The sequence below is a fragment of the Mus caroli genome, unplaced genomic scaffold, assembly GCF_978045245.1.
Source record: "Mus caroli unplaced genomic scaffold, Mus_caroli_1 scaffold_1, whole genome shotgun sequence".
NCBI classification, from domain to species: Eukaryota; Metazoa; Chordata; class Mammalia; order Rodentia; family Muridae; genus Mus; species Mus caroli.
The window spans coordinates 36,833,390-36,856,706 of NW_028227256.1; the positions used below are offsets into that span (position 1 = coordinate 36,833,390).

The 23,317-nt window shown below is 45.7% G+C and overlaps 1 protein-coding gene across 29 annotated transcripts in view; it reads left to right on the plus strand.

The window, feature by feature from the left end:
• The first annotated feature begins 224 nt into the window (after positions 1–224).
• Map4k4 (mitogen-activated protein kinase kinase kinase kinase 4) overlaps positions 225–23,317 on the plus strand; it is a 124,061-nt gene continuing 100,968 nt past the window's right edge. For 7 of the 29 annotated variants that reach the window (XM_085836674.1, XM_085836663.1, XM_085836713.1 and 4 more), the window contains exons 1-2: positions 228–537; positions 760–825. In XM_085836674.1, coding sequence (XP_085692800.1) covers positions 481–537; positions 760–825 — 123 coding nt within the window. In that variant the 5' untranslated portion in view covers positions 228–480. Of the gene's footprint in view, positions 538–759; positions 826–23,317 lie in introns of all 29 variants that reach the window. The other 22 variants (XM_085836724.1, XM_085836677.1, XM_085836665.1 and 19 more) reach the window with 7 other exon arrangements.

The window sequence follows — 23,317 nt, forward strand, 5'->3', positions numbered from 1 at the left end:
CCTGCTGAATATTCACGCGGGCGGGCGGCGAGCGAGCCAGGGCGAGGGCCGGGTTCCGCCCGCTCTCCCGGCGGAGGGGGCGGGGGAGCCGCTCGCCCCTCCTCAGCGGCGCCGGTCGGTGCCCCGCGTCCCCGCCCCCGCCTCCGCCTCCCGCGGCATCTTTGTCTCGCGGCCTCGCGCTCGCTCGCTCGCCGCGCTCTCCGGCCCCAGCTCCGGGCCGCTCGTGCAGGCGCGCGCGCGCGGGGCGCCGGGGCCTGAGGCGGCGGGCGACGCCCGGGGGGCGGGTGGGGGCCGAGGGAGGACCGCCACGCCATGGTGTGAGCTCCGCGGCCAGCGCTCGCCGCGCCGCGCTCCGCTCCGACCGGACGACACGCCGCCCCGGCGGCGGCGGCCTGCCCGTGCCGCCCGAGCCCCGGCGCCGCCGAGCCTCTGCCCGTCGCGCGCTCGCTCGCCGGCTCCCGGAGCGGCGACCCCGGGAAGATGGCGAACGACTCTCCCGCGAAGAGCCTGGTGGACATTGACCTGTCGTCCCTGCGGGTGAGTGCGGCCGCGCCCTGCGCGCCGCGGTGGACACGGACACCCGCGGGCGCGGCGGCCCCTTTGTCTGCCGGGCGAGCGGGCGGGCGGGTGCCGCGGCGCTCCCGGGGACCCGGCGGGGCGAGCCTTTGTCACCGCCCTGCATCCCTCCCTCCGCCCTCTCGCCCTCCTCGGTTGGGGTCCCTCTTTTGAGTTGATAACCTCCCCCTCCTCTCTCTCCAGGACCCTGCTGGGATTTTTGAGCTGGTGGAAGTGGTTGGAAATGGCACCTATGGACAAGTCTATAAGGTCGGTGTGGGGCGCCTTTGTTCCCCGTGGCGTGGAGAAACTTCTTAGGGGACGAGGGAAAGGGTGACGAAACGTTGCTGACTGCAGGCCGTGCCGCCTGGCCAAAGTTGGGAAAGGGGTTTCGCCTGGCTTTTCTTTTCTTTTTCTTTTTTTTCTTTTTCTTTTCTTTTTTTTTTGCCTGTGTTCAGACTGGCCTTAAAAGACCTCATTTCCTGGCTTTGAGATAAAGGAAATAAGCTACACTGTTAGGCATGCACTTGGCTTTAGCAAAATAGAAAAGGAATTTTGTGTTCGAGGGTGACCACAGGGTCTCCCCCCAACCCCCTTTTCCTCCAAATCTGGCCTTCATTCGTTTGCGTTTGTACGTGAATTAAAATTCGGTGTAGACAGGCCTTGCCTATGACTCCACTCAGCCACTGCCTTGGTATTCTTGAGACTTGTCATCGTGCTTCTGCCTTCGGAGTGCTTGCCAAAGGCTCCAACTTGGGGAGGCTAGCGTTACCTGGAACTGTTTTTAAAGCTTGGCCAGTATACCCTGTTCTAGTGGACAGTATCTTGGGGAAGCGGGGGTGGGGGGGTGTGCTTTTGGGCCACGGGAACAGGAGGAATTACAGTGTGGGGATTATAAAATGTGAATTCCAGGAATAACCTTTGTGACAGCTGTGTAATTGAGATGGCTGGGAGGAGAGAGAGCAAGGAGTAGAGAGGATGCCAGACTTCACACCCGCCACCCTTGGTCGTTCTCTCTCTTTAAATTTATCCTCCTCCCTCGGCTGCAGATGAAGCTGAGGAATCTGTTGGCCTGTGCCCGCCGCGGAGCTGGCACCTAAGGCTGTGAACTGTTGTTCATTCTGTTTCGCTCGGCTCAGGCTCCGAAGTGTTTTAAAAAAAAAAAAAAACACACACACACACACACACAAACAAAACAAAGCAAAAACCTTTACGTTCGTTTGGTTTCCTGATTTCCTTCTTGTTGGTAAACGGTTTTCTGGAATTATCTTTGCTTGGGGAGTTTTCTAGTTACTGGGACTGGGTCAAGGTTGAGCTACACACACAGAGAAAAATTATCTTATGAAGGAGGGCTTTGTGGCTCACCATGAAGAATTGTCATTGTTTCCCTAAAAATGGGGGTGGTGGTTGAAGCTGACTGTAGACATTTTCTGAGGCCAAATTAAGTGTGGATTCTTTTGTCCCTTTTCAGGCTTGTGAATAGGGTTTATGTGCTCAAGATTGCTTCTCCCGGCTCCAGCTTCCCCCTCTCCCCAGCACGGGGCCTGGGTGGGTATTGACAGGCCTGTGGTCGGAGCCTGAGTCAGTACTCTTAGGTGATCTCAAGTGAATTAGCATGTTTTGTTGGTTAACTGTTGGGGCCTGGGCCAGATTTTTGAATTTGAAAGGGAGCCCTGTTTACAGCCTGCTGGGCCCAACTGAATTTGGAAGGCTTTGGAAAATTTTGGAAAAGACTGTGTTGCAACTCACTGGAGTGGCTGGCTGGTAACTGGCTTAAAGACACTCTTCCCAGCTCCAGAGTTTGTTTAAGCACGGATTGGTTTTTTTCTAACCTAGTTTTTCTGGCCAGATCTAAGTTGTGAGTAGACTCTTCCAAGTGAGTTAGCCAGAGCTTGTTTTTGACCTGATTACACAGTAGTTGGATTGTTTGTGTCTCCCTGGGTCAGCGTGGAAACTGCGGGTAGAGAAGTAAGCCAGAAAGCACTAGTGCCTTTTAAAAGGCCAGTGTGGATTTAGTTGGTTTTAAGAGGTGGACACTTTGTGGTGTTAATCTGGGCAAGTTCTTTGTCCTCTCCCTCTCCTCTTCTTTTAACCGTCCTCCCCCACCCCGCCCCCAGGCTTTTGAAGTAGATTTGCTAAACACTGCTTTTGGGGAGTAACGGGGATGTGTTAACTACACCCAGTGCAGTTGAAAAATATTGAGTGCAAATCTATTAAGACATTGATGTAAAAGGTGCATGTAACCCATACATAGTAGTGAGGTGCTTGGTTTTACTTACAGGTAGTCAGTCTCTCTCAGTCTCTCTGTCTCTCTCTCACACACACACACCATCTTTAGGGACATTTTTAAGCATGCACACAGAGTTTTTATAGTGCAGTTAATAGCCCACCATTGGTTTTTGGTGTACATATTCTTACTTTCCTATGTCTTGAACTTAGATAACAGTTTATTGATAAGCACTCCAGGTTTGTTTTTCTGCTTTTTAAACATTGTCCCGATGTCATTCCACACTTAAACCACATCAGATTCCCTTTAGTATGTCCTGCCTGTCTTAGTACATGCGACTACGTTTGTGAACTGGTACAGGGAGAGCTAGAAATGGCATCTGTTTCCCTTCCCTTTTAAACAGATGGTTTCTGGATCCCATACTGTTGTGCAGGTTAGTTTAGTTTCCATTTTTATTGGTTGGCATGGGGTGGTTTTGAGTTAGGGTATTACTAGGAGAATTTATTAACAGCTATAAAGACAAATTTTAAGAAAAGCATTTTTGGGTACAATATTAACTGAACAACCTAGAGTCCTCAATTATTTCAGCATATATATATATATATATATATATATATATATATATATATATATATATATGTGTGCACATGAATATGGAGGCCTAAGTTTGATGTCAGGTGTCCTCCATGACTGCTTTCTACCTGTGAATTGTGGAAAGATCTCTCACTGAAAACCAGGACCTCCCAGTTCAGCTAGTCTAGCTCTAGGCCCCCTGTATCTGCCTCCTGTATGCTGGGATTGCTGAGGGTCACCATGTCCACCTGGGCAGTGGGACTCTGAATTCTGCAAGTGCTCTGCCTCCTGAGACGCCCTCCCAGCCCCTGTGCCCGGTTGCTTATTTAGAGGGGTGTGTTTAAATAACATGAAGAGACCGGAAGTGAAAGTGAGGTTTCTACAAAGATGACTTTTTGAGGCTATGTTCTGGTTTTTGAAATATTTTTAACCCAAGCGCGCTGGTGCGGTTGAATCCTATCTGCCATTTTTTTTTTTTTCTTTCAAAGGGGAGTTAAGTTGCTAGAGAGATGGCCCAGCAGCCGAGAATGCCTGCTGTGCAGTCATGAGGACTTGAGTTCAAATCCCCAGCACTCACTTACAAAGCTGGATATGTCTGTGTCAGAATGTAGCACTGTGAGGAGGTTGGAGTCAGGAGGACCCTTGGGACTTGCCCTCCAGTCTAGCTCCAGATTCAGAGAGAAAATCCTTTGAGGGAATAAGGAGGAGTGTGTGTGTGTGTTTGTATGTGTGTGTGTGTGTGTGTGTGTGTGTGTGAGAGAGAGAGAGATAGAGGAGCATATACTCTGGTGGCTGGGTGGTGAACACGGGCATGAGTATCCATACACACACATGCACACGCACTTCCACGTGTACATATGCTTACAAGCACGTAATACCCCTCCAAAGGTGACATATAAAAAAATGAAATCGAAAGACAATGTATTTTCTTCGGAGAAATGTTATTTCTAGCCTTAGGTATTTGAAGGATTATGTGGAAAGATACCTATAAAATTAGAGCTTAGAAAAAGTAATTTGGGGGTACTTGGTTCAGTGAGCAAGTGCTTGCCTACTGTGAGCTGGGCCCTCAGTCCTGTCTCTGGAAACCTACTGTGTGTGAAGTTCTGTTTACAAGGTTGTATTCAGAGCACCTTACACGAGAAATGTCTGTAGTGGTGGCCTGGCTGCCTACTAGTTGTCCAGGTTGGGTAAATGGCGAATTTTAATTATTATCATCACTGAGGACAATTACAGTGTGGAAGATTAAGGCCGGCACAAGCTTGTTGCCATGTTACTACTTTGGGTTTAACTTACCTTTTGAATATTTGAGGATTGGTGTTTTTTTCCTTGGGTAACTACTACTGTTTTATATTTTGTGAACTCACTGCCATCCCATGAAGGAGAATTCTGTTTTTGAAGAGATTGTACTGTGTCAGAGAAGAATTTAGTGGTAGTCACTGCTGGGGTGGAGGTGGGGGTGTCTGAAATCTGGGTGGACTCAGGGAGGTACTGTAGTTAAGGAGGATGGACCAGATGTGCTCTGTCTCACTGTCCTCGGAAGAGGGGCTTCATGTGAACTGGGAGGTTAAGCAGGAGGCAAGTTTAGGCCCAAAGGCCTTGATGTAAGGGCAGCTAACACCACCTTACTTAGGAAAGGCAGAGAGGGATGAGGGTGTGTGCAGGAGGAAGCTTGAAGAGTAGCCATCAGGAATGGCCAGACTAGGGAAGTGATTGTCTGGAAAGCAGTCTGTGGCGGGGTGAGGGGGGTGGGGGTGTGGGGGTGTGTGGGGGGAGCTGAGGAGCGACGTCATTCTGCAAGCACTGAGGGTCTATTAGTAGGTATTATTGGGCTTGGGGGGTCCCTAGGAGCAGAGAATTTCATCAGCCGGTGTTCTGGGAAGAACAGTTAAGATGATTGGCCCGGGACAGAGGAACCTAGGGGTTGCAGAATGATCCTTTCATAGGGGTCTCTCAACAAAGACCACGGGAAAACCACAGATATTTACATACGATTCATAACAGTAGCAAAATTATAGTTATGAAGTAGCAGCAAAAGTAATTTTATGCGGGGCGGTGGTGGCGCACACCTTTAATCCCAGCACTTGGGAGACAGAGGCAAGCGGATTTCTGAGTTCGAGGCCAGCCTGTTCTACAAAGTGAGTTCCAGGATAGCCAGGGTTACACAGAGAAACCCTGTCTCGAAAAACCAAAAAAAAAACAAAACCAAAAACCAAAAGTAATTTTATGGTTGAGGGTCACCCATAAAGGGACTCAGCATTAGGAAGGTTGAGGACCACTGACCTAGGATATAAGTCTAGAGGGGAGAGGTCTGGGCAAGGGCCTGGAGGAGATAGAGAGGAAGAAAAGTTGAGGCAGATACTTTCCCCATATATCTAACTTGGGGGATGCATGTACAAATTGTAGGCTTTGGTTCTCACATTTCAAATGAGTTCTTTCCACTAGATAGGGTGGAACTTCTGTAGACAGGGTAGGAGTGCTACACGGTTGGTTCTGGTTGCTGCTCAGGGGTAAAGCGCCTCAATGGTTGTCTGGCAAGCAGAGCATCTCTTGTTCCTGGGGGTGGTGAAGCCATCCAGAGGGCCCTGAGAATTCTGAGCAAGATGTTCCATCCTGAGCAGTGTCAGCTGACCTGCAGCCCAGGGGCATGTTCAGACATGTTCTGAGACTTGGGTTTCCTTAATGCTGGAAGGATCCTGGATGTGGGCAAGATGGGAGGAAGCCAGCCTGTTGAGCAAGAAGTACGGCTGTGTAGCTCTTCAGACTCTCAACCCCAAACCTTTACCTGGTGCTTCCCGGAGAGCAGGGACAGCAAAGCAATCCACGCTTCTCTGCTGCCTGCCGCTGGGGTCTTAACTTCTGAAACATTGTGACAAGCGTGCATTCATTTGAAAAGCTGCAGACTTGCATTTTGCTTTTTTTCTTGGCCAGCATTGGAGATGTGTGTATTTCTATGTATTAATCACAATCCAAAGACATTATCTGTGCCTTTCTGATAGCACTTGTATGTGTCACAGATTGAGCCTGGATAAGCAGACACATTAAAAAGGAATTGAACTCCTTTTGGAGTAATAATACGGCACAGGGAAGATGTGCTGGGCCAGAGAACGGTCATCCAAGGAGCCTCATTCCTAGCGAGTGAAGGTTCTGTGATTGAGTCCCTTACAGGGAGTCACTTTCACATCTAAGTCTGTGTGTGGCGTTTTGGTGCGAGTGGTTTTGTGAGCCTAGGACTGGTCGTTAGACACTTCTCATTTTATTCTGTTGTGTTAAGTTCACAATGCCCTGAGTGATTGTTGCTTTCATTTTCCCAGCCATTCATTCCAGTCATTAAAAAAAAAAAAAAAAAAAGCAAAAAAGCAAGCAGCAGGTTATGTAAACAATTGCAGAAATTAAATTAACACTTTTTGGACGTAGAAGGTCAAGTTGCTGAGACACAGCTCTAGTGAGAGGTGACATGTGGCCACCTGTCAGGCCCACTCTTCAGGCTTCAATGAAGGGATTTTATGGACAGTAAGTGCTCAAAAGTATATTAGAGTCAAGGACTGAGTCTGCAGAGACTTCCCGGTGTCCCGTATTTATTAGATGGTTTTAAGGATTTGGATGAGTGTCTACAGTGTTTCTCTCTGGGTAGATAGATACCTAGTAGACTGTGTTATTGCAAAGTATCTTGACATTTTAAGTAGAGTTTTCACTGTTTGGTTTCTCATCTGGAGTCAGTGTTAAAATGCTAGACTTATGGTCAGCGCGAGGATTCCTAGGCACGCACTTAACTGTAGGAGTCGAAAAGTTTGCTTTGCTCTAAGATAGATAGCACAAAGGTTTAATCAGGGACATCTCTGGGAAAGATGTCTAGGAAGAGACCGAAGAAGGGCGAGGAACCACTACATCTATTATGAGTGGTCAGAAATACATTTTTGGGTTTTAGAATTTTCCACCAGTTTGCCAGTAGTAGAATATGATCTTTTCTGCTATGAGACTGTGTGTGTGCTACAGACTGACCGCTGGTGTTGTTTGGGTTAAAGCAACAAGCAACATCGTTTTTAAGACTTTTCTTGTAAGACTGAGACATTAGCCTAATTTACACATGGGACCGTTAAGAGATATTTAGAATTTATTTGGCGAGTCAAAGGAAATAGGTACCTTCCTACCTTCCATTGGTGTTTTCAGTTACCCACTGTACTATTTCCAGCATAGGGATTCTTATGTGTTAGTGTACTGGGTGTGTGTGTGTGTGGGGTGGGGGTGGGTACTGCTGCTTCCTTCAGTGAATGCAGGATAGAGGTACACACACACACACACACACATACACACTGACAGATATCAGGGTATATGCAGGCTTTTGTACATCATTCCTAGGTCCTCAGCCAATGCCCCTGTGCCCAGACACATGGAACCAGCACAGCCCCCTGCTTGCTTTTATGAGACAGTTCCTCACTAAGTAGCCCTTGTCTAGTTTGGAACTCACTGTGTAGACCAGGATGCCCTTGAACTTTTAGATCCGCCTGCCTCTGCTTTCAGTTCTGGGATTAAAGGCCTGCCCCACCACTGCCAACCAGCTGTTGCTTTTAAATGAGACGGGCAGGGTCTCCTTAGTTTATCTCTGTAGCTCAAACAACTCAGTCTGGTCTTGAACTCAAGGTTCTTGTACTTCCGTCTCAGAATGGCTGGGACTATAATAATGTCTTCCACCTGGCTGCAGCGTTTTTTTTTTTTTTTTTTTTTTTTTTTTTTTTTTTTTTTTAAATTTGGTGGCTCAGTAGCACTTCTGTTAAGTAAAACATGGTCAAAGCAGGTGACTGGCAATTGAAATGGAAGGTAGATTTTTCCATACAGTGTGTAGTTTTGCTGTCGCAGTTTGCTTGTAGGTGTGCTGTTTCTGAGACAGTCTTCTCTGCACCTGGGCAGTGAGCTGTGTCTTGAGAGGCATAGGCCTGACTAGTAAAACTGATTTGGAGTAGGCTCTCAGCTCCCCTTGCTTGGCTCACGAGCAGGCTGTTGTCAGTGTCTAGCAGTTGACTTCCCACCATTGAGAAGCTGAGCCAAGGGACCTGTGGTGTATTGTCAAGTGTCACTGATCCAGCATTGTGTCTCAGATATGGCTACGTGTGGACATGTTATCCTATTACGTTCAAATAATTAAGAGAAAGAAACGTACCTTTGGTTTATAACTTAGAAACACCCCCTCTGTTGTTTGATAATTGAGGGTTTAGAATGTAGTAAGGTCACCGGTGCGTAGTGCTGGGGTCAGAAATCCTTAGATGTTTGTTTCAGAACGTGGAGGTATCCTGCCCTTTCAGAGGCATCAATTTTTTGTGCTGTCTGCTCTAACTTGAAATTTTTTTAAAGTCTGTTTTCAATGATGGTTCTTAAATGCTTCCACCTCCCTTTTAGCCCATCACCCACCAAAGGTAGTGGGAATAAAAGGATGGAGGGGGCGGGGAAGTGGACTTGTTTAGAGAGGTATTTTGGAGCAACTCCCATTTGTGTTGTCTGGAAATCGGCAGTTCAGGTCAGCGGCAGCTCGGTAGACGTGTAAACACTTCAAGGAGAGATACACTACAGTGGTGTTCAGAAGAGTAGGATACCGTGAATCAGCATTGGTGGCACGACCTAGCAGACACAGTCAGGCCTCCGCCTTTGTATAAGTCATAAGGAGGGGCCAGGGCCACAGGAACACCAGGAAAAGTTCTCCGCTGTGCCTCTCTCATGGAAGCAAAGAGCTCAGCGAAGATTTGAGACCAATGAGTATTGCACAGCTAACTCTATAAGCAAGTCTAGTTCAGGCTCGTCACTGTCTGTTAAGTTTATTTTATAGGTCCTCCAACATCACATGCCCTCTACTTGTCTTGCCTCAGCATGTGTGTCTCTCTCAGCTGACATCACTCTGCCTGCCAATTGGCTCGAATCCTCGAAGTGGCAAGAAACTGCGGCACACCACCAGAAGTTTTTTGGTTTGTTTCTTTTTGTGGAGTCCTGACAAATGCAGCTCAACTACACAATGTAAGGTGGACCAATACATTCACAGTTAGCAAAGAATCCTTCATCACGTGTCCTTTCACCAGCTTGCTTAGCAGGATGTCTTCTCTCCTGTTTCTGCTTCAGCAAAACGTTCCTTCATGTGTTTGCCTTAACAAAACACCATCCAACACAGCTGATTTTCTAAAGAGCCCTTAGGTTGTATTTCAGCCTGTTGGTGCATTAGATATTTACTGCTCTGCCACGTCTCCCTAGTGCACGCTGAGGTCCCCTTTTCTCAGTTTACCAACACTGATGACATCCTGTGACAGTAGCTGCTGCTGCTGGGCTGCTGTAGTTCAAGAGCAGTTGACTACTTGTTTCCTCTTCTTGCTCCTCCCACAGATGAGGTCATCATCTGGGGCTAACGTGATAGTTATAGCCAACTATCTCCTTGTTAAAACAACACCTTTCCTCTTAAACTGCTTTGCTCTCTTATGTGTGGTTACCAATGTCACATGATTATTATCCCCCTTAGGTACCCTCAGAGACAAGACAAGCACCTAGCAGTGTTTAGCCCCTCTCACCAGTTTTCCCTAACTAACACTGAATACATATGATTGATTGTTTCAGATAACCTGTTGATTTCAACTTTGTCACTTGAGAGTTTCCTGGGCAGAGCAGACTGCCCTGAGACTTGGTGTCCAGCTCTGTCCTGCAGCACCCCTGTTTCTCATGGTCGCCTTCTTTGGCTTACTGTTTCATTTGCTGAAATCCATCCATCCCCCAGTGGCTCTCGGGGAAAGTGTGCAGGGTGTGCAGTAAGTCACTGCATGGCCTTGAGCGTATCTAGTCTGTCAGTGTCTGGAGCAGCCTTCCTCTAAGGACTAGGGCCAGAGTTCTGGTTTGCCATGGCTTAGGTGATGTGAGATAGTCACCTGGTGACTGTGCGAGGCAAAGAAAGAGCTACAAACTTAGATGCGTTCTCTTGATTCTAGGACTGTACTTTCTTGGGATCAGTTGCTTCGAGCAGTGATGCTTTCTGGCCTCTAGAGGGCAGGCTGCTTGGCTTGCTTTAGTGCCTGGCATCAGTAACTGCTCTATTCCTTTTCAATTTCCAAAACTTGGCGTTTAAGACGATGAGGAGTTTGGAAACTGCTTTTAGAAGCTTTTTAAAGTTTTCTCTTATTTACTGTGAAATGTACCCTGTTGAAGCTGATATTTCAGGTTTTTTTATTTTTATTTTATTTTTATTTTTTTATGCATTTATAGGCCAGGGCAGCCTTTACTCCCAGCAGGTTTAGGCAGTGTGGCGATCTGGGTGAGACATGAATACTCAGTTACAGTGACTCACCGTCCCAGCTCACAGCACCAGGCAGGTACTAATGGTTCTGTTTGTGTGGATTTGTCTTTTTAGTCTTTAAATTAACTCAGTGCATAGCACCTGATGACCTTCACTTGCGGTTTCTGAGTTCATCTCTGTGATGCCTGATTTCTGAGTTACACTAAGCTTTGGATTGGAGAAAGTACTTGAAAGGTGCACTTCCCGAAATCTTTACCTTCCCCGCGCTTGCTGTAAGGTTAAGTCATATCTTTGAGCCACAAAGATAAACTGTTTACTATCACCGAAATTCACTAATACCAAAAACCAGGCTTTTCCTCAGCAGATTTCATTGTATAAAGGTAGCCAGTGCCGTGGTGTGGAGCACTAGGGTTTCCCTTTGTCCCAGAGAGGAGCTGTTGCCCTGACTAGGACCTGGTTGAGAGGATGGAGGGGCAGGCCTGAGAGGGAAGAGCTGAGTTCCAGCCTGAGATCACACAAGGGGGCAGGCGAGAACTGACTCCTGTCGCTCGCCGGGAGCGTCTGTGTGCACACTTAAACATCTCTGATACTTGGACAGAAGAAACAAGTGAATTTCAAGTTAAATAAGTGATTTTCTCTGTTATATGTGAAGGGATAATTTTACCCATCTGAGTTTGCTTCAAAAGTTTCTTAGAATATTTTATGGTGGTGGTAATACTGTGAGAAACTTGACTTAACTAACAAACCATATGTATGTGTGCATGTGTGTGTGTGTGTGTGAGAATGATCATATATATGATTATTTTTATCAGAGACTTGAGGCATTCAGCTCAGCTCTTACTCAGTGTAATAACTGTGAACATTTTGAAGCTCTTGATGTGGGAGTGGTCTTACTGCTGTCCGGCAGACTTCTTTACCCTCCTCAGTTTTTCTGATGTTCTCTGTATGATTGCTGCATGTGTAGCTTTTGTTATTGCAATATTGAGATCTCAGGCTAAAGATTGATATTTGAGTAAAGACATCAAGGACAGACCGTTCCATCGGGATTCTGCGTGAGACACTGGAGTCTGGGGCGTGGTGAGGACAAGCCTTCCAGTGCTACTTGGTGGTTGTTGGGCCTGGGTATCCCCTGCCGTCCTCTGAGTCTGTGGTGCTCTCTCTTTCCATTCCAACTTCTTTCTCTTTTGATTTCCAGAGGAAAAAAAATTGTGGGTGCTCAGCTTTTTCCAGTGATTTAAGGGCATAATATTTATTTTTTGGTTCACTGTCCGCAAGTATTTTGAGCCTAGTCAGCTGGGTGAGACCTCTTATTTATTACTGAAATACTTAACATGTGTATAATGTGTGCCAGGCACCATGTGAACAATGAACAAGAAAGTCAGTCTGTGCCTCTGTGTAGTTTATAAGCCCAACGCTGGGCAGGAAGAGAACAGGGTAAGAGAGTGGTGTTATAGATGGAGCCCTCCAGGGCTGTGGGAGTCTGAGAGTGGAGGAAGAGTGGATTGTTAGGAGGGAACAGTGGTGTCCACAGTAGAGATTCTTTGCAGGAGGCATAGCTATGTGAGGAGAAATAGATAGTAGTTAGATTTAAAAGAAGCCATTAGGCCTGTGACTTATTGTCTTGGTTAATACCAGGTGGGAGATTTGAATAAAGAGTCAGGAGGGTTCTGCATTTACTGTGGTGACTGTCTCGTTCAGTTTGCCTTGGAGGCCATGCTGCCTATGTCTGCTGTTATTTGGTGTTCATTGTTTTGAATTTCATGTACCAGTCTATCCGCGAAGCAACCTGGACAGACTTCTATTCAGAGGTGGAGTCTCACTAGGCCTTGGAATGTGTTTTGAGTAGTATTTGGGGTGATACCCAGAGAATGGAGATGTGAAGTTGACCCTGTGTGCGCTGTATGCACAGAGAGAGGCTACTGTTTCAGGCACTGGTTGGTCCCCATGACCTTAGAGCTGGAAAGGGGCTACACTGCTTACACTGCTTACAGGTTTTGGTATAAACCCATGTACAGGTGTAAAAGTTTCTCTAGTTCTGGTTATAGAAGATGAACTTCGTTCTTCTTGTTTAAGCTGCTGCACACAGTTTCAGATCGCTTGGTCATGGGAGTGCATTATTACTGCCCTTGTGGTATTTTATTTCCCAGCTGTGTAGCATCAGTGTGTGTCAGTGACTATAATGCTCACTGCTCAGGACATTGTCACACATGTAGTCTGTTACTTAGCACATAACTGCTTCTTAATAATGTGAATAAAAGGGTTTTATTTTTCTGAGCTAAGTAAAATGGCTTTGTTGGGTTTTGAAAGAAATATGAATTGAGTATTCCTATTTTAGTTTTTAAAATTACATTTATCTTTATATGTGGCATGTGTATGTACGTATGGGTGTTAGCATGCAATGGTCTGGGTGTATAGGGCAGAGGACAGCTTGCTACAGTTGACTCTTTCCTTCATTGGGCTCAGAGATCACACTCAGGTTGTTGTGTGAGGGTAAGTACCCATACCTGCCCAGCCATCTTGTAGGCCCACACAGTGAATATAGACCATTCCTAACCTTTTCCTGACCTTATTAGAAAAGGATTCCATAGATATTAATTCCAGTTTTCAAAGTATGAAGTTCCCTTTGTTTTATTTTGTTTTAATTGGGCATTGTCAGCATCAAACCCCATGATTGAATTGGACAATTCATTTTTCGATAGTTTGTTGCTTAATCTGCTGAAAATTTTTTCTGTTGCTTGCTTACTGTTACACAAAATCAGTGATCTAATGGTTAAATTTTATGTAAGATTTCTGTTTCTGGCTCTGTATACAAGGACTTGTTTTTTTCCTTGTCTTTGGGAGTCTTTTTGTTTTTTGTTTGTTTTGTTTTGTTTATTTATTTTATAAGTCCATTTTCTTTGCCAGGTTACTATAATTTTGTTATCTTATAGGTTGTATTAGAATTTCTACTATACTACTTATTTATTTATTGGGATCAGGTTTCTCTTTCTAGACCAGGCTGGCCTCCAACTCAAAGAGATTCTCCTGCCTCAGCCTCCCGTGTGCTGCAAGTAAAACCTGACTTGTAGTGTATATCTGTTCCTTTCCTGTGCACTTCCTTTCCTCGCTTTGGGACTGTTCCGTACGTATTCCTGGCCACTGTGTGCTGGCTACTTGTTATGAAGCAAAGCTGAAGGAGGAAGGGTTTATCTTAGCTTGTAGTTTAAGGGCGCAGTGCATTCTGTGGGGAAGGCATGGCAGGAGGAGAGTGGGTGTCCGGTGCAGCAGGAAAGAGAGAGCAGTTTGTCTTTGCACAGCTGGCTTTCTCTGGTTTTCAGGCTAGGATTCCTGTCTGTGGAGTGGTGGAGTCAACATGTTGGATGGATCTTTCCATCTCACTTCACCCAGTGTGGGAAATCCCACACTGAAATGACTAGAGGTTTGTTTCCTAGATGTTTCTAGATCCTGTCGGCTTGACAGTATTGATCACCACGTGACTGTATTGGTCAGTGTTCTAATGCTGTGAAGACTCACAGTTAGTTGAGGTTGGCTTACAGTCCATTATCATCATGGTAGGGAACCATGGTGACATGGTAGCTGAGAGTTCCATGTCTGGATATGCAGGCAGGAGGAAGAGAGACACTGGGCCTGGCTTGGGCTTTTGAAATCTAAAAGGCCACCCTCAGTGACAAACTTTCTTGAGCAAGGCCACACCTACCAACAAGACCACACCTCCTAATCCTTCTAAGTAGTACCACTCACTCTGGTGACTAAGCCTTCAAATATATGAGCCTGTAGGGGCCGTTCTTACTCAACTGCCACATCCCACTCTGAGGTCCCCATAGGCTTATTATAGCCATATGGTAATGCAAAAATGCATTCAGTCCAACTTCAAAACTCCTCATAGGCTGTTACAGTCAAAACACTGTTTAAAAGTTCAAATTTCAAAATCTCTTCTGAGACTCAAGGCAATCTCTTAATTGTAATCCCCTGTAAAAATCCAAATAAAAAAAGATCACATACTCCAACATACAGTGGCACAGAATCTACATTACAATCCCCGTAGGGAGGAAGGGAGCACCGTGCGTAAGTACGACTGGAGACCAGCTGGGCAGGCTCCAAACTCTGCATCTCCATGTCTGATGTCAAAAGTCTTCAGATCTCCAACTCCTTTCAGCTTTGCTGACTGCAACACATGCCTTTCTCTTGGGTTGTTTCTGTTCCTGGTTTGCAATTCTTCTTGGCAGGCATCCCACAACTCTACCATCACCAACATCTTGGGGTCTCTGATGAAATCAGGGTTCACTTCAGCTTCACATAGTAGCCTCTGGGCCGCCATACAGGGTCATCCCTTATATATGCGTGCTTCTTGTACCTGTGGATTTGTCTGTGGATTTACTGGGTTCAGACAACTGGTTTTGTCCTGTTTCCCCTCCCGGGTTCCTAGGCTTGGGACTCCTGTTGTGGCTATGAGCCCCAGATCTGCCTGCAGCAGCTTGCTCGCCCACCCACCCACCCACCCACCTGCCCACCCTCCAAGTTGTTGCCTCAGGCTCTTTCAGGGCTTCATTTAGGATGGTCACTGTTGCTCAGGCTTCATGGCCACCCCCCCCCCCCCCCTTAGGACTTGTTTCACAAAACCCTGTGTATGTTTGTATTTGTGGATATGGGCATGTGAGATTGGTGCCTTCAGAGGCCCCCGAAGACAGCTTGTTAAGCTATCTAATATGAGTGCTGGGAACCAAACTTGGGTCTTCTGCAAGGGCCATATGTGTGCACTTCTGAGCCACTGAGGCATCTCTGGCACCTGCCTTGTCTTCTTACTTCCATGGGAGTGTTTGCTAATAGTCTCATCCACTTTTTTCTTAATCTCAGACATTAGTGTGTGTGTGTGTGTGTGTGTGTATCATCAAAGATTTTGGATCTTTTTGGTAATTTTTTAGGCTTTATATTTTCTCTAATTTTTGCACATAAGAAATAGCTATATTGTTTGCTTTACCAATGTTATCTCTAACCTGTCAGTCTTGCATAGTTTTCAGTAGTCTTCCTATTCTCTGTGTGCTACGACTTCCAGAATGTTAGTCTTTCAGTGGATGCCACTTGCCGTGAATTTTGCTGTGTTTTAGTGCTGTGGTGGCTGTTATCACTATTATTACTCTTACTCTCATTATTATTATTCCTGTGAGTATTCTTGAAGTTTGTCTGAGAGACAGTTCAGTTATGTAGGAGAAAGCCAGTTTATCGTTGAGGACCCATTTCTCTGGATTTTTAGTAGGACTTCGCATTGGTGAGTGTCTCTGGCACTAGCTTAGTGTCCGGTGAGCTCTGTAGTCAGTATGTGAGTATGTGAGTACTGGCTCTGTTCCTTCACCTCTTTTCTGTACATGTTTTGTCTCTGCCTTAGATAGTTTCCTTATATATGTGTGTTGATTTGTACTTGCTGAACTCAGGCAGGCCCCCTTTTAGACCTTGGGTTCCTCATGTCTGGGCAGCCTCTGTATTCCAATTTTACCTCTGGTTTCTCAATCTACCCAGCCTCTCAGCTCTTCCTCACTGAGGGAGCAGGCTGGTCTTTGCTTTGGTTTCTTCTTCTTGAGTCATGGCTTGAAGGTTTGAAGGGAGCCAGTAGACCTAGCAACCAGAGGTCAGGGGTCAGTCTGCCTTTCACTTGTGTGGTGCCTAGTCTCCTCTTCTGCCCCCTTTCCTTTCTCCGAGTTGAAAACAACTTGGTGTGCGTGTGTGTGTGTGTGTGTGTGTGTGTGTGTGTGTGGTTCAGATGCAGATGTGTAGGGCTGTGGTTCTTAGCATGTCAGATCTCCTGCACATCAAATGGTTATGTTACGATTCACTGCAGAGTGAGGATGTGTGTTAAAGGGTTGCAGTGTGAGGGAAGGCTGAGAGCCGTTGGTTTGAGGTGAGCATAGCATCAGTGCCTACCTCTGTAAGTCCCCTCCTGGTCTTTTGAGACATAGTCTCCCCTGAATCAAGCCGCAGTGCTGAGGCAGGCCCAGTGCTGAGGTGGGCGTTGATGCCTGGCTTGTTCCATGGGCGCTGTGATCTGAAATCTGGTCTCTTAACCAAGCCATGTCTTCAGATCTCGTGTAGTTTGGCTTTGAGCTCCTCCTCTCTCAGCCTCCTGGGTGTGGGATGTGAGGTGTGTCTTGCCACATCTGGTCTAATATCCAGGTCTCACTGTTGGCTGGTCCGAACGTTGATGCAAACTCAGAGCTCTGCCTGCCGGTAATGGGGTTAAAGGTGTTCACCAACATGCCCAGCTCCTCCTGTTTTTGATGGTAGTAGTGACATGTAGAAGAGACATCTTAACTTTAGAAAGAGCTTTGTCTTAGGTTTTGTTTGTTTGTTTGTAACAGGGTTTCTCTGTGTAGCCCTGGCTGTCTTGGAACTCACTCTGTAGACCTGGCTGGGTTTTAGTGTGTTCAGAGTTCCACCGCCAGTCAATCTGGTGACATCCTTCACACAGACCCATGTCCTGGTCCTTCTAGTGTCTGACAGCTGCACCTTAGCCCTCTGCCTTTTGTTGCTGGAGGTGCTCTAGGCATTTCCTGTAAGTGGAAACACACAGTGACTGTCTTTGTTCAGCCTGATGTCTTCAGGGCTCAAGCATGTTGTAGTGGGTGTCAGTACCTCATGTCCCCCTTTGTGTAGTCATGTTCCATTGAGTAGCTATTCACCATACACTGGCTCATCAGCTAATGTTTCCCTTTGAGCTCCTAGGGTTGACGCTGCTGTGGGCATGTGTGTGCAGTTCCTGTGTAGACTTTTGGGGCTGTAGGAATCTGTGCTAACTGACTTTTTGAGGAACTGCAGAGCGGGTAGTTTCGTGACACTCCCACAGCAGTTTAGGAATGTACGCTTTTTACATCCTTGCCAATATGTGTGATATCTGTCACTCTTCATAATGGGCCTGGTTGTTATCTGTCCTGTGGCTTTGATTTGCATGTCTCTGATGACTAATGACATTGAGCATGTCTTCACTTGCTTTTGGCCTTTTGAATATTTTTATGGGAGTGTTTTTCAAGTCTTTCACCTGTTGCTTAAGTTGAGTGATATTATGAGTTACGAATTTTCTGCCTAAGTGTTCTCTGTTTGTCCAAGCAGCTGGGTATATAATGTGCAGCATCTTTGTGTATTCTTGAATTGTATTTGCACTCTCTTTATGGTATATATTTTCCAAGTACACTTTTCATTTTGGTGATACCAATGTTTGATGAATTAAGAAGTATGCTTTTTTACTTACGATGCTAGTGTCATATCTAAGAACCTTTTCCTAATCCAAGGTTACAAAGGTTCAGTCTTGTGTTTTCTTCTTAGTTCGGTCGTTTTAGCTCTTAGGTTCATTGCAGGTTAGCTCATGCATGCTTTAAGTTGGGCACATATTCACCCATTTACACCTGAGTATCTCCTTGAGCATCATTTCTTGAGAAGACTTTTAACACCCCCCTCCCCCCCCCCCAATTATTTTAACACACTTCTAGACCTCACTGAGAGCTGCTGGACTCCTGAGCTTCGCTGCAGTGATTGCTCTGTCTGTCTGTCTCTGGCCGATAACACATCTTGATTCCTCTACCTTAGTTTGAAATTAGGAAGTGGGAGCTTTCTTCCGGAATAGTTCATCCAAGAGCCTGCTGATTCTGCCCATCTTTTTACTGGCAGAGGACCTTGACACACAACACAATTTTTTTTTAGGAACAGTGCACAGCAGTTGCTACAAACTTTATTGTTTGGTACTTATTCCTCTCAACATGAGTATTTCTCCCCTTTTGCAGACTAATGTGTTTTTTCTACATCCATACACTCAGTTATATAGCAGACTACTATGCTTTTGTAAGGGGGCCTCTACAAACATTGCTAAGTCCTGCTTGCCCTATGTATACTCCAAAGAATAATTTGATAATGCCAGCTATTTCAAGATCTTAACGATCTTATAAATTATGGGCCATACAATACAAAACAGGATGAGATCTTTCAATTACTGGGAATTATGCCAATATCTAGATGTAAAATATCTTTAAAAATTATGCTGTAAGACGTTTTCAGAACATACATAAATTCTGTATGTAGGTTACATACCTCTCAATATCACAAAAGTCTCGTGTGATTTAGGGTAGGCTGGAGACTGTCCATGGACCACTAAGTAATAGTTTGCTTTCATTTTCAAGAGCCATTTAGTCCAAGAGTTCTGTTAAATCCAATCATTTTTGCTTAAAATATTCCCTGTATTAGGAAGAGTGTGCGTTGCTGCTCAGAGTTCCAGTTTGACTATGACAGATGGAAAAGTTCTTAGTCCTCCGTCACTGGGCTCCACCAAGGATGACATCCCAGGGTCTACCCATCTCAGCGGCCACCCCAAATGCCTCACGGAAGAGTAACTGTTCAGTACTCAGTGCTTCTCTCATTCAGTACAGATAGACCTCAGCTCTGATCCAGAGCTCCAAAGAACAGTGGTGGAGACAGGGTCACACCGAGTAGCCCTGTCCTGGAACACTATATAAACCAGGCTAGCCTCAAACTCAACAAGAGTTTGAAGGTGTGGGCTGTCATACCTGACTTTTAAAGCATAGTTTTCATTGAATTTGTCCAACTTATAAATCTTACTGAAAGAGGAACTACCTAGAACCCAGATTTCATCAGGCAACCTGTTGACTCAACTGCAGAGCAGGAAGCTTTTGCTAAAATACATTTCCTTCACTTGTGAGGAAACGTTTGTTGGGACATTAACTTCAATGCTGAGAAAATGGTGGTATTTCTGATAACCTATAGGGAACATACTTTTCTGACATTTCAGTGAGGGTCTTTGAAGAAAACATTGTCTCTCCACTATGTACAAGAAACTCATACATTTATCCTATGTGACTGCACAAGCAAGCTCTGAGGAAACTGCTCTATAGTGAAGGTCAGCTCTGATACTGACCAAGCAGGATAAAAAGTTAAAGACCTTTCTAAGTTGTTGTGAAGACCATTCTGATTTCCATGTATGCTCACTTAAGGCTTAGGGACTGTCTGCCAGGACATTTTGTTTGAACTGTAGTCAAAGAATGGATCTTCCAGAGACTATAGACCTTTTCCGGATACAACACCCACTGTTCTGGGCCTGACATTTACTTCCTGCTAGTTAAATGAAAACCAATTAAAAATGGGTGTCCCCTCAATTCCCATGAATTGCAAGTCTATTTACTAATAATCCTTCCCAGCACTACTCCTTTGAGACAGTGTCTTGTTACATTGTCTTTGCTGGCCCTTGCTAACCTTGAATTTTAGCAGTCTCCCAAGTGCTGGGATTCTCTGCAGGTGACATCATGCTTAGCCTGGTTCACGGTTTTCACCATTCAAAGAATGTGATAACAGCGTGAGCCCTCAAGAACTAGGGGAACAGATGTGTGTGAGAAAATCCTGTGCTCGTTCGCTTGGGCCACCGTAATGTGAGGCCACTGCCTGGGAGGCTGGACAGCAGCTCTGGCTTCCTGGGTCCTAGAGATGGGACCAGAGGTTGTGGGAGGGACATTACTGGGCTCCTGAGGCCTTTGTGTCTTCCTGCCCTGTGGAGGCTCACTGTCTCTGTTTGCTGTGCCTTTTCCTCTCATGCCTTCCTAGTGTTTCTCTTTATGGTTGAGTTTCCTACTCCTGAAAGGAAATCTGTCAGATTGGATTGGGATTGGGACTCTGAATTTTAACCAATATGTTCCAAGGTATTATAGAGTAAGACTTCACCTAGGAATTTTGAGAGAGACTCAGCTGCCCTATAACAACATACACACACACACACACACATACACACACCACAAAACTGCTTGAGTACTAATGCGTTATTAACTGAAAATGAACAGCAAATACAGTGGACACTGTAGTCAGGTAGGTGGCATAGTCACTCAGAGCATTAATGCCAGGTGCTTATTTTAGATGATACAGACTTGGTAAGGGACAAACGCGGCTCCATGCTTTTATGTGGTTTAAGACAACAGGGAGTAAATGTGCCTTTCCTGGGTGAAAACCACTCTCCAAGCTTACTGGCTTGCCACGCCATTTTGCTTTCTCATGATCATCATCAGGCCTTGGATTGGGTCCATGCTGGCACAGTGGCTCTCCTTCTCTCTGCTCCAGCCCCTCAGCAGCTGCTGTGTCACCTGGTAGTTAACTAGAAGTGTTGTGGTCTACGATAGGGTGACAAACATTTAAAACACCATGGTCTTTTTTGGTCACATTAGTTTTCTCCTCCCTTTTTTTCTCTTTTAAAGTAATGTTAAAGAAGATATTGAATGTTGGGGGATTGAGGTGGGGGATATAGTACTGACCTTTAAAATAGCTTCATTCTAGGTTCTGTGCCCCAGTGTAGGGAATGCCAGGACTAGGAATGGGAGTGGGTGGGTTGGGGAGCAGGGGGAGGGGGAGGGGATAGGGGATTTTTGGAGGGGAAACTAGGAAAGGGGATAACATTTGCAGTGTGAATAAAGGAAATATCTAATAAAAATATCTTCATTCTAGCAAAAGTCTAGTCACCATTAATTATAGTATTTGCAGATGAGCATGAGGAGGTAGAACAATAGCAGAGTGACCCAAATGGCTTGGAGACTTTGCTTTCGCTAAGGAGCCTCAATTCATGCCTGGCAATGCTAGCTAGACTTGCTTTTCTTAGCTCAACAGGAAATGAGAGCGGGGCTCTGTAGAGGAAGTCAAATACACCCAGCTTTCAGTGTGCAGGCTCCTCATTGGCTGTGTAGGAGAACAATCAGATTGGGCTCACTCTAAATAATGCTCATTTTGAAAAGGAACTCAGCTACAGCTACAGTAGACTCTGATTCAGTCTGGGTGGGGCCTGGGACTCCTGGGTCTACTGTTCCTCCATGTGTCAAAGTACTTCCACACCATGAATACTGAGGATGCAGATTGTTGAAGTCTGCCCAGAGTGTTGCAGGCTAGGCTTATGGGTTTCATTGGAGCAGACCTAACTCAGTGCCAGATTTGGATTGAGATTGTATATCATGTGTGCAGGATGAAGTGTCTTGTGAAGCCACACAAACTGATGATGTGAATAGATTGTAGCTTTTAGTGAGGGTTCTAAGTTGTGTAGGACTTAGTGGAGACAGGATAGTCGAGATGGCCATGTCTGACCTTTGGGTTCACAGGCACCTTTATGGCTGCTCAGGTCTCAGGTTCACCGAGGTCAGGGGTCCTCCCCCCCCCCCCCCCCCGGGGAGTACAGAGTCATGCCGCTGCCTCCTTGTCACCACTGGTGGCAGTTGCTGAAACTCGGGATCCCATTTTGGTTGCTAGAGCACATCTAGCAGAGAAGGAATAGTGTTTGAGAGAGAATGAGCAGGAGGCCTGCCTTCCGAGTGAGGGCGTCAGAGTTGGCCCAGGGTAGAGGGTTCCTAGTAGAGACACAAGAGGCCATTGTGGTGTGGAAGAGCTGCAGAGCCATCCGGTGACAGCTTTCAGACTACAGCTGTGCTCTGAGTCAGCAAGGGTGGGCAGGTAGAAGCAGTTCAGTGGGTAACTCAGGGAGACTCTCATGCACACCCGTCCCCGTTTTGATCCTGTGCTCTTTCTTGCATCTAGGAGAGCTGTCAGGAAAAGGTGCCATTGCTAGAGAAGCTGCAGACCAGGTTGTGGGAACACAGGCGGCAGAAGAAGTGGGTGGGAGGCAGGAAGAGCCCCATGAGTAGAAGGAGACTGAGGAAGAAGCAGATTAGCTCTTAGTTCCTGCAAAGGTCTGCATGGCAAAGGTCTGCATGTCTGTGGGGGGTGGTGCTTCCCTCACCTCTTAGAAATTCCTTAGAAAGACCTTGTGAGGCAGAGGGACTCTCGCCAGTGTGAATGCTGCCCCTCCCCCTCCGATTGAACTATCTCTGTCTTCCCACTGATAGCTTTATCTGGAGTAAATGACTTTCCGGAGTTTCCAAACTAGTGGTTTGAAGTAAGGAGAAAAACTGCTAAGCTATTTGAAGATACATTCCTTTCTAAAAATTCTGAAAGTTGTTGACTGACTAAAAATTCTTGCAGTTGCTTTAGTGATTTTGCCAAGATTGTTTCATGTTTGTTTAATGTTGTTGTGGGTAAGATAGTCTTGACTGCAAGAGATAGAAGATACAGCTGAGTTTCAGCTAGTCACGAGGCTGTCCTGTGACAAAGTGGCTTCGGGTCTAGGGTTTGCTGAGTTTCCACTTGGTCATCTTAAGGATGTGGCTCTGTCCTGCATGTCCTTCTTAGCTGCAACCTCTCTTTAAAAATTTTTTTAAATTATTATTTTAACTGTAGGCACTTTAATAAGTGTTAATTTTTTTTGTCAGTTTTAATTTTTAGGCTTTGATTTCTTTGTTTTTCTTTTTTCTTTTGGTTTGTTTGGTTTTTTTTTCCTTGATTTATTTATTTATTTATTTATTTATTTATTTATTTATTTATTTATTGTTTTTCAAGACAGGGTTTCTCTATGTAGCTGTCTGTCCCTGAACTCACTCTGTGGACCAGGCTGGCCTCAAACTCAGAAATCTACCTGCCTCTGCCTCCCAAATGGTGGGATTAAAAGCATGTGCCACCACTGCCTGGCTTCTTTGGTTTTTTAAGGATTTTTTTTTATGTGAGTGTCTGTCTGCATGTATGTATGTATATCATGTATGCCTGGTGCCTGCGTTCTGTTCCTACCACCCCCAGGTATGACTCCAAACCATCTGTAACTCCACTTGGAGGAGACTCCAAGGCTGTCTTCCTGT